General features: G+C 35.0%; 1 protein-coding gene across 2 annotated transcripts in view; it reads right to left on the bottom strand.

Annotated features, from left to right (window-relative positions):
• The window catches only part of DACH1 (dachshund family transcription factor 1), a 465438-nt gene that overhangs the window by 259528 nt on the left and 193645 nt on the right, over nucleotides 1-12265 (bottom strand). For both annotated transcript variants that reach the window (XM_018056516.1, XM_018056515.1), the window contains exon 2: nucleotides 12081-12196. In XM_018056516.1, the coding sequence (XP_017912005.1) occupies nucleotides 12081-12196 (116 nt within the window). The remainder of the gene's footprint in view (nucleotides 1-12080; nucleotides 12197-12265) is intronic.

The following is a 12265-nucleotide window of genomic DNA, read 5'->3' as shown; positions in this document are numbered from 1 at the left end:
GTAAAGAATCTGCCCGGAATGCAGGAGACATAGGAGACAGGGTCTGATCCCTAAGGTGGGAAGACCCCCTAGAGGAGGGCAAGGCAATCCACTCTAGTATTCTTGCCTGGAGAATCCCATGGACAGAGGACCTGGTGGGCTACAGTCCACAGAGTCGTAAAAAGTTGGATATGACTGAAGTGATTGAACACTCACAGATACATCAAACTTGTAATTATTGAGGCCAGGTATTGTTAGCCAAGGCCACATTGCTAGAAGTGATAAGGAAGAGAATAAAGACCAGACTTTTCAGTTCCAAGTTAGGAATTATATCACAGCATCATGTTGTTTAAAAAAAAAAAATGCATGTCTTTAGAGAAAACTATAGCCTACTAATTCTTTTATAAAATCAGCAACAATAAAACGATCAAATCCATTTTGGTATTCTCTAGGAATCTGGTTTACGGTAACTTTAGTTAAAATGTGAAATGGCACAAAAGTAGATCTGAAAATAGTTTAATCTGCTGTACATATCCTTAGCCATATATCAACAAGTGAACATGATAAAGTGCTCTCACATTAATTATACTGACTACTTATTTAATGAAGTGCAAAAGTGTTTGCGTAATCTGATTCAATTTATTGAATTAGGTTACAGTTTTATCATTTTGAAAACTAGCTTATTGTTTACTTTACAGTATATGTCAATTCATTCCCAACAATTAATAGTACAGCATACAGCTGAAATCAATTGAAAGCAATCTTCATTTTTAAAGTCTACTAGCATTTGTGGTGTGCATATTTCAAAGAGCAATATATGACAGTTTGAACATATAACAGTAGCAATGATATTTCATATCCAAAAGGCTTATTATGCCACAAACAAAAACTTATAAAAAGAAATTATTGTAAGTAAGCTCTGAAAATAAACTTGTAATAACAAAATTTTAGTGTTAACTAATTCTATTAGGATTATATAGAGAGCACAGTACATGAAGTTTAATAAACTGCCAAACTAAGACTTCTAAACCTAAGCTATACATCTTTTTAAAGTTATCAGTTTTATTCTTAAATCCAAAGGAATGATAGTCTGCAATAAAAATCAGTAACACTTGGATCAGCCTGTTTAATTACATTAATACTACTTTATCTTTGCCGAGCTTCATCATTTACAGAATACTGTTATAAATTGTGTCATTTGACATTCATGGCAATTTAATGAGAAAATAATTTTGAGATAAAAAGACTCTTTATACATGAAAAAATAAAGGATCAAAATACTTGACTGGTTCAATTATTATACATTTTAAAAGTTGATTGTTGGAAGTATTCCACAAATTTCAAGAACTGACAGGGAACTATATTCAATATCCTGAGATAAACCATGATCATGATGGAAAAGAACATAATAAAGTATATGTATATATACTTTACATATATATGTATTATATATATATGTATCACTGAAACACGTTGCTGTACAGCAGAAATCAATACAACACTATAAATCAACTATACTTCAATAATAATAAAACTGACACTTCTCTTGGAGACTTTATTTTTTATAGTGGAAAGTCAAATCAAATTAATTTATAGTAAAGTTCAAGGTCTTCCATTTAAATCCCTTTAAGAATTCATGCCTTTCTGTTATCAATTCTGATGATCTTTATTGGTTAAAATAATATTTTTCACCCTTCATTCCAAATCCTACCATGGTGAAAAATATTTTCTTATATAATATTTAATGATTATCATTTAATCCTATTATTAATCTTACAACTATAGACCCCTTCACAGAGTACTCATAAAATAAGGACAAAGAGAACAAAGGAGCATAAAACATTCAAAATTTTCTTTAAATTAGAAAAAATGTATTTGGGAGCCTACAGTCACAGTCTTGCCCATGAGTTAACCAACCCATCCATGAATACCAGGGTAAAAACAGTATGATAGCTTATAAACATGAAACATTCTTCTCAAAATTAATGTCTGAAAATCATCTCAAAAACTATGAAAGAATATGACTATAAAACCTTGAAGGATGTGGCTAAAAGGATGGATGTCTTTTAACCAGAAAGGCACCATACAAAGTTTAGAAAATAATTCAAAGTAAAATAAAATAGAATCATCAAATTGTATAAGTAGAAAGGAATAAGATTGCCTTATTCAATCTACCTCCTTCCAGTGCAGAATTACCTTCAAATTTCCCTAACAACAGTAATTACTAAGAAAGGAAATGGAAGGTTGATAGTCTGGGAAAGAAGGAATTTGTTTTAAACTATTACACTTCCGTACTGTGAACAATATGGCCAATAAAAAGTAATTAAATATATGTACTATCGCTAACTTTTCATCCCACTTTCCTATTAAACCCTCTGTCAAAAGGAAAAGTTAATGTTTTAAGAGTAATAAGCTTCACTTTTAGATAGTTCTTGTAGCAAGACTCTTTCTTATGGAACCCAATGTAGATGTCTATAATTACTGTTCATCAGTTAGATTTCTGTCCTTCAAAGAGCACAGTATGAATTGACTCTATCATTCACTTCAGACCCTCTGTAACTCTTCTCAAGACTAAGCATTACCATCATTTCCCAAACCCTATCATCTAGGCTATTCCCTTAATGATCAGAGTTTGTCAATGTCCTACTAAAGACTGTGGTGCCATGACTGAGCATAACATTCCAGCTGTCATCTGATGTGCAGAGTAAAACCACACTGTTTCTCTTTCTCCAGACTTTATATCCTTAACCATGAAGCTTAGGTGTCTAGCACTTCCAGAATTTTTATCAGAACACTGGTTTATATAGCTGCACAAACAAATAAAATCCTCCAGTGATTTTCATTTAGAATGTTTTCAAATCAGGTCTTGGGTTCATTTACAACTAGAGCAATAATGCTTTGGGAAAATGAATTCAGGTTTTAATAATATAGGTATTTTTCTGACCTTTGCCAACTTTATTTGCAATGTTTGGTCTTGTCAACACTTGCAATTAGCAATTCTATTCTTTACAAAGAAGAGCATAAAAGTTGCAAAACATACCTCAGTATGCACGGAGAAAATACAAAGAAATTTCAACACAATTTAAATCTTTAGTAACAAATCTAGAACATTTCATTAAGGAAATAAATTGAAGTGTGGGTTGGCCAAAGGGAGAAAAGCCTACCAAAGACAGAGAAGGAAACTAAAAGAATTCTGTTTATCTTCTGCAGCTTTTGTTCTACAATATCTTTCAGTTCAGTTCAGTCACTCAGTCGTGTCCGACTCTTTGCGACGCCATGAATCGCAGCACGCCAGGCCTCCCTGTCCATCACCAACTCCCAGAGTTCACTCAGACTCACGTCCATCGAGTCAGTGATGCCATTTCATGGCTATCTCATCCTCTGTCGTCCCCTTCTCCTCCTGCCCCCAATCCCTCCCAGCATCAGAGTCTTTTCCAATGAGTCAACTCTTCGCATGAGGTGGCCAAAGTACTGGAGTTTCAGCTTTAGCATCGTTCCTTCCAAAGAACACCCAGGACTGATCTCCTTTAGAATGGACTGGTTGGATCTCCTCGCAGTCCAAGGGACTCTCAAGACAATATCTTTAGGAATACTCAAAGTATATCTATAGCAGATTTAGTTGTTTTTCCTGAATGAATATTATTTAATGTATTCATCATTTCTCTTGATTGAAAAAGTGAAAGTAAAGAAGAGTTTTCTTAGTGGCTCAGACAGTAAAGAATCTGCCTGCAATGCAGGAGACCAGGGTTAATCCTTGGGACGGGAAGATCGCCTGAAGGAGATGGCTACCCACTCCAGTATTCTTGCCTGGATAATTCCATGGACAGAGGAGCCTGGTGGGCTATATAGTCCACGCGGCTATAAAGAGTCTTTGGTTATTTGTTTATTGATTTTTTTTTCTGAATGAACGTTATTTAATATATTTCTCACTTCTCTTGTGTAGGGAAGGAGCCATGTGTGCCTGCTCAGTCGTATGTTACTCTTTGACTCTATGGACTGTCGCCCACCAGGCTGTCTGTCCATGGGATTCTCCAGGCAAGAATAAGGGAGGAGGTTGCCATTTCTTTCTCCACGGGATCGTCCTGACCCAGGAATTGAACCCACATCTCCTGTGTTTCCTGCTTCCGGAGGTAAAATCTTTACCACTGTGTCACCTGGGAAGTCTAGAGAAGGAAAAAAAGATAGTAATAGCACCTCCTGCTGGTCAATAAATTAATGCAAGCAGTAAAAGACCTTGCAGGAACCTGGTAGACTACAGTTCATGCGTCACAAAGAGTCAGACAGGACTGAGCACGCAGGTAGGCACTACAAGACAACAAGTGACACGTTGTATAAAAACGGACTAGACTATTGTATGCTGCTGCTGCTAAGTCGCTTCAGTCATGTCCGACTCTGTGCGATCCCATAGACGGCAGCCCACCAGGCTCCCCCCTTCCCTGGGATTCTCCAGGCAAGAACACTGGAGTGGGTTGCCATTTCCTTCTCCAGTGCGTGAAAGTGAAAAGTGAAAGTGAAGTCGCTCAGTCGCCTGACTCTTCGCAACCCCATGGACTGCAGCCTACCAGGCTCCTCCACCCATGCGATTTTCCAGGCAACAGTACTGGAGTGGGTTGCCATTGCCTTCTCCGAGAATATTGTATGAGAATCCGACAAATAAAAAGATAATCCACAAAGCTCTGGCTAAATCCACACACCATCCACTAGCATAATCAAAAATTGACCGTTAAAATCTGATTTGCTTTTCTCAATGTAAATAAATAACTCTTCTGTCACAGGAAACATCATATTACTAAAAAAAGAAGCAAATAATATCTTGCAATTAACCAGTTAAGTATATTAGCAATTTCATTACTATAAATCTGCTGAGAGAGAAATTTAAGTGGATTATAACTCTGCGTATGGACCAGTGTAGGCATAGGAGACTACAGAACTCAATAGAAATTTGGAAGAAGGAAACAAATTAGGGAGGAAAGAACTGCAATTTTCTTTTAAATTAAGTAGATGAGAGGCCTGTCCAGAAGTCTAGTAATATGTAATTATTCAATTAAATCTTTGATAACAATCTTTACTTAAGAACTTTGAAAATATTTTAATTTCTATGCTAGTAATAACCAGGACATATAATAATTTGACTGAAATGTTTGATGATACCACATATTTAATAAAGTAAATATATTTATTATCTAGTCTTTCATACGAATGCAATATTTACACTTAATTATAAGCTACATGTTATTCACATATGTATTAAATTAGTTGTATATCAAGATACTGTGGGTACGTTTATATATATGCAAGAATTTTAAAGACTAGTATATTCTATGTTATCATTCTATTCCTGAAAATATTGCTTCTTTAGAATATCAATTTAGAAATATTAATTTCATCAATTACTGTTGATAATCCTGAAAAGTAGACATCACATCCCACAAACAAATAATGCCTTCCATTTACCTAGTACACCTCCATTAAGCCCTAGACTCTGCATCTTTAATCTGGAGCCTAACTGTACTTAAATGGATTTTATAAACTGCATTATAACACCAATGTTGAAATTTGTAACTCTGAGGTTTAATCATGTCTCACAGAAATCCCTTGATAAACATATATTAGCCATATTTCCTGAACAAATACTTATGTTGAATATCTACTTTGTGGCGAGCAGTACTCTACACAATGGCATACTGTGGTAAACAATCACCAAAATCCATTGGTATGGATAACTTTCACACCACACTTGGGCCCCTCTTAATATCTCAACAGGGAACTTTCTGGGTGTGGAAGGATGACAAGGATCCCAAAGTTATGCTCACATTTTTTAACCTGTGAATGCCTCCTTTAGAGGAGAGTCTTTGGAGATATGATGACACTGATGATTTTGAGATGGGGAGTTGATTTTGGATAATCTGATGTGCCCTAAATACATTCACCAGTCCTAAATACATCCACATGTATCCTTTCAAGAGAAACAAAAGGAGATTTACATACACACAGATACACACACAGACACACACACACAAGAATAGGTGGAAATTATGGTCACAAGCCAAGGGAAGCTGGAGTCTCCAGAAGCTCGAAAAGGTAAAGAAACAGGTGCTTCCAAAGAGATTCCAGTCGGAGTGTGGCCCCACCAATAAGTTGAAATGGACATGAATTGTTTGTTTTTGAACGGTGGCTCAGACAGTAAAGCGTCTGTATACCATGTGGGAGACCCGAGTTCGAGCCCTGGATTGGGAAAATCCCCTGGAGAAGGAAATGGCAATCCACTCCAGTACTATTGCCTGTAAAATCCCATGGACAGAGGAGCCTCGTAGGCTACAGTCTATGGGGTCGCAAAGAGTTGGACACGACTAAGCAACTTCACTTTCACTTTCAGAACTGTGACAGAATTAATTTGTTATTTATTGTAGCCACAATATAAGTGGTAATTTGTTACAGTAGCCACAGGAAACTAACAGAGTGTTCAGTACAAGTTTTAAAGTTAAACAAATTATGTGATGAATTTCAAATTTAGGTTAAAGTGCTCACTAGTATCCAACTCTCGCAACCTCATGAACTTCTCCAGGGGTCCACGGGATTCTCCAAGCCAGAACAGTAGAATGGGTTAGCCTTTTCCTCCTCCAGGGGATCTTCCCAACCCAGGCATCAAACCCAGGTCTCCCGCATTGCAAGCTGATTCTTTACCAGCTGAGCCACCAGGGAAGCCCAAGAATATTGGAGTGGGTAGCCTATCCCTTCTCCAGCGGATCTTCCTGACCCAGGAATCGAACCGGTTCTCCTGCATTGCAGGCTGATTCTTTACAAACCAAGCTATCAGCTTTCCAAAAGGGAAAAAGAAGATAAATTACTTACAGATAAATTACTTTCTTTTGAAGAAAAATTTAAAGGGAAAAGTACTTGAAATTTTGGTAGCTCAGTGATAAAGAAATGCCTGCCAATGCAAGAGATGTGAGTTTGGACCCCTGGTTTCGGAAGATCCCATAAAGAAGGAAATGGCAACCCACCACAGTACTCTTGCCTGGAAAATCCCATGGACAGAGGAGCCTGGCAGGCTGCTTGAGTCCATGGGGTCTCAACAGAGTCAGGTAGGACTTAGCCACTAAACAGCAACAATAAACAACACGCATCAGATACTGATAGGCCAAATGCATTATCTTTCAAAATGTCCAATGATTAAGTTTCACAAGTATTCCCTACATACAGATATATGAAAATACATACTTACATATACTGCATAAACATTAATGTCTTCAATGTATCATATTTATTCTTTGAGTAACACATTCAAAAGATTTTTATGTTTAAATTATTAGTGAAGATGATCAACTCATTTGTGACTGTTTTACCTGTTATTCTTACTTGGGAGTCTCTTCAGGGAATACAATGCATTTGTTATGATAAAGTTCTCAATATGGAAAACACATTTCCACATAATGAATTTTTCCCTTGGAAGTTGAAAAGCTTAATGAATTTAAAATATTACAAATGTTGATACTACCAAAAAAACCAAACAAACAAACAAACAGGTAGTCTGGATGCTGTTGCCAGTTGGTAATATTTAGAAAGAAAAATAAAGCCTATAAACTTTGAAAATGTCTTTGAATTATAAATCCTCATGAGAATACTTTCCTACTATTTTTTTAAGATGAAAATATTTCAACAGAATTGACTCTTGCAAATACTGCCCTAACATAGTATTATTTCCACAGTAGTAAAACTGCATTTATAGGTTCTTACTTTTTAAGCATAGTGCATGTGTGTTTACAATTACTTTTTTTAAATCCTGATCACATATTGATTATTTGCCTACAAGGTCACAGAGAGAAAAGATGTGTCTAAGAAGCAAAATTATGAATCATTTATTCATTTAACTTGAATGTATTTAGAAAAAATAGGTAATGGATAACTTTTTTAATGAAAAAGGCAAATATTTGAGACTCACTGAGTTATTTTTTAATACTTACATGAAAATTGTGTTTCAAAACTAGCTTGCATTCTGCCCTAAAGATAAAATCAAGAAATTGGCCAAATATGCTATCTCAAATTGTACTCCTGGCACAGGAGGGGAGTATTTAGAAGTCCTAAATAACCCTTTCCTTAATTGTAAAATACACATGATTCTATAAAATGTATGAATGTTACGGAAATTCTGTTGCTAGGGTGAATTTATTTCAAACTGGTATTTATTATCAAGAATGATTTATGATATGTGCTCAGTCCAAATAAATGTAGAGAGCACTACAGGAGGTGTTGTGTTGTGAGACTCTACAAAGAGCCTTCTTTCTTTCATTAACTTCCACTTCTGGTTGCTATGACACACAGTGACAACCATAAATTTAGAAATTATCACCATCTGCCCACGCCCCCTTCCAAGGTTACACACAAGCCCACTTGAACAACCAAAATAGCAAACAAAAACTCCATAAGCAATTTTAAAGTTTTTTCTTTTCAAATTATAGATACCTAAGTAAATAATCCTAGGACTGGGAATGCACTTTTTAAAAATATACTTTTTTTTTTTTTTAGAAAAGCAAATTCCTTAAGGAAAGATTATAACTTAACTACAGTGTTCACTTGTTGAAAAGGAAAATGAGGAAATGATTAGAAAAAATTGACAGATTTTTATAAATTATCAAAATAAATAAACTTTTGTCAAGGACCAGTTCAGGTAACCTTGAAGGTGAATCTGTATTTTTTATGCTTTTCAAATGGTAATATTGGAGTATAAAAGTACAGGTCAATATTTATATGCAATCAATGATATAATCTTATAAAGGATTTGAGATTTGAGAGTGAGTTGTTTTCTTCTTTGTTCTTTTGAGGTCTATATGTTTTTGTACTTGTTTTGCTAGTTTTAGAACAATGATTTCCAAGTCATTAAAAGATATTGATAAAACTATTGTGCATTCTAAGTGGCTTCAGTTTTATCCAACTCTTTGCAGCATATGGACTGCAGCCTACCAGGCTCCTCTGTCCTTTGTATTCTCCAGGCAAGGATACTGGAGTGGGTTGCCATGCCCAACCCAAGGATCAAACCCACATCTCTTACATCTCTTGCACTGGCAGGTGGGTTCTTTATCACTAGCACCACCTAGGAAGCCATGATATAACTATAGATTCCTGGGAAAAAGATGTTTTAAACTCCAAACTCACAGGTCAAAAACATAGAGAAATAGCTTTAAACTACTTTGCTTAATGAAAAAAAAAAATGTTGATATATCATTTTTTCAATGTTTCAAGAAATAACATATTTTATCTTTCCCATTTGGGGAAAAAATAGCATTTTACTTTTAAAGAATGTAACAAATATAAATAAAGTTCTGGGATGAAAAGTCTATACATCCATATTGAATCATATTCCCCCAGTACACTAAGTACTCCTTGGGAGAAAAGTGTTACACGCTTTGGTGAACTATATGATATCTTTACAATGATTAAATTTCCAGCTAATGTTTTAAGATAGAATAAACATTCTCTAGGAGTTTAAGATATTATTCTGTAGTCTCTAAAATTTAGAGACTTCTCCATCTAGAAAAACTTTGTGTAAAAAGAGCAATCATAAGAATATATTAAGATAGCATGATTCATGTACAACAGTCAAACTTCTGGCGGCTTCAAATCTTTGGCCCAATGTCCAAAATTTGAATTAAGTGAATTAGGCAACAGTGAGCTCATAGAACTTGTTTTAAAGCCATTCCCTGGGCTCTATAGAGTATTAAACTACCTAAATCCACGTCTTCAAATTCAGTCTACTCTCCTGGTAAGTCTCTATTTCCTCATCCTTGTCTGGAATATGACTCTTAAGGCTTGTTTCAACGTAATGAAGTGAAGTAGCTCAGTTGTGTCCGACTCTTTGCAACCCCGTGGACTGTAGCCTACCAGGCTCCTCCGTCCATGGGATTCTCCAGGCAAGAATACTGGAGTGGGTTGCCATTTCCTTCTCCAGGGGATCTTCCTGACCCAGGGATCGAACCCCGGTCTCCCATATTGCAGGGAGATACTTTAAACTCTGAGCCACCAGGGAAGCCCCTTTCAATGTAATAGCTCGAGAGAAATCTTAATTTCTGGGCTCACAACATATTAGTAAGAACAAAAGTTTTTTAAAAAGCACATAAAATGTATGAAATGGTCCTGCTTCAAAAATGAAGTGATGAGTTAAGTTAAAATTACCTTCAGTATCTCTGTTCACCAAGTTTAAAAAGTGTGTAAGATATTTCAGAAAGGGATCTATCAAAAATGACTCAATATTTTGATTTTGAGTTTTGGCTTGTAATCTTCAGTTGTTTCGGAACTTCACTTACCCCAAAGTTACTTGATGGTCTTAACTGTGAAGGTGCTGCTATACTTAGATCCTGATGATATCATCTTTTCTCACCATCTCTTAGGTGGTGAGGTATTTATTGTTTTCACCTTAAAATGCTGGCAGGCAATTTGGAACTAGATCTTCCTTATTTCAATACGAAAACAATTTAGAATATTTTTTACCCCAAATATAACTGATTTGTTAGAATCAACACAAACTTATCAAATACAAAATAATGATTATTAAAATGATTATTTTTAAAGCCCCAGACATATTCATTGAGAAGTCAAAGACTCTTTCTTCTAGCACACCTGAGTCTTATCATAAACATAAAAAGCTAAGATTTTCTTTTCACCTTGTCTGCACAGTACCAACCCCTTTGCCCCAAATTTGTAAATCAGAAAATTTTATTTAGTTAAATAAAATGTTCAGCCTTAACAAAATGCTACCTATTTCATTCCTAAATATCAAATTTGGAATTAGAATTTCAAGCAGTAGGATTCAGTCACTTGTGAATCATGACCTAAATTAACAAATAGGAATGATGATACATGCTCTGTAATTGGGTTATTTTCAGCTATTGATTTCATTTTTCTGTTTCTCAATTTTTCACCTGCAAGCATTAGCATAAAAATATAACTCTTCATTGGAAAGTGAATCATTTAAGAACCTTCATATCTTACTAAAAAAATGTAAATACACAAAATCAACAAATAACTTCAAATTCAACTCAGTGGATGTTTGATAAAGATTCCTAAAAGTGAACAAACTGTTCAGACACTGTCACAAAAGTAAAGGTGAGTTAAAAGAGCCATTCCTTCCAAGGAGCTTTCAATGCAATATGGACTGTGAAATAAGACACCTATGATTATATCACAACCTAGAGAAAGACAAGTGTTACAACAGAAAAAGAAAACACTAATATGGGTATTCAGAGAAAAAAAATGAAGACTTTCTCCTGATCTTGCTAGATTCTCTTTACTGTTCCAGTTATTGTTAAATGACACTTACATATTTATATGTCTATCTCCTCAACAAACTTTCATGATGTCAAGAATAAATAAATACTATATGCTATATAATAATAATTTCATTATGAGTATTAGTTTAATTTGTTCTGAGTCTGGATGAAACTTGGAAAGTGAGCAGACATGTGTGAGTAAATAAAAGAATTAATGAACACATTCTGGTGGTGAAAATCAAATGAGCTATTTTTACATGAAGTACATTATTAAATTTGTTTATGACATAGAGCTTATGTGGTCAAGAATATTCTTTTACTTGCACATTGAAAAAATTCTAATAATAAACATCTTTCAGATGTTTCTAATAGAAATAGTTTAGGAAAAAATAGGAGATATTTCTATTTGACATAGTTATGGTCTTTTGTTTGGATGCATGTTAATCTATTTTAGAGTTTTTATGGAATGAAACATAAGCTTAGAATCCAGAGATCTGGTTTTGACTAGCCACTGACAGTGATCAGCTGATTGACCTTGGGAAAGTCATTGATTCTGTCTGAGCTAGGGATAATAATTTGTTATTTGATATTAGCAAGAGAATTAATTAGAATAAACCCTAGAACTGTGTTCAATTAAACTTCTTTCATTTTATTTTAAATAAGGAAATGATGATACCCATAATGCAGTTTTGAAATAAATTCTCATCAGTAGCATGGTCTTAGTGTGAACAAAATATAGCTGATGAGTGTAAACATCTATGTAAACACAGGTATATATGAAAGCAATGGTGTTGGCTGATTTTGAATATTTTAGGCATCAGTCAGTAGCACTCTTACCTGTTGGTGGGATTATCCCAGGAGACATAAGGCCCGGGACAGAATGTGGCATGATATGAGAGTTCTCTGGGGAGGTGACACTTTGAGTCCTCTTAGGAGGCCTTCCAGGTCTAGAACTGAAACAAACAAACAAAAAATTTTTACAATTAAGCTGTTGTCTTACACATCATTTCAAAGTTGTTTCA

This window comes from Capra hircus, chromosome 12, assembly GCF_001704415.2.
Source record: "Capra hircus breed San Clemente chromosome 12, ASM170441v1, whole genome shotgun sequence".
Classification (NCBI taxonomy): domain Eukaryota; kingdom Metazoa; phylum Chordata; class Mammalia; order Artiodactyla; family Bovidae; genus Capra; species Capra hircus.
Note: the sequence above shows the minus strand (reverse complement) of the source record. Positions and strands in the feature narration are given on the sequence as shown.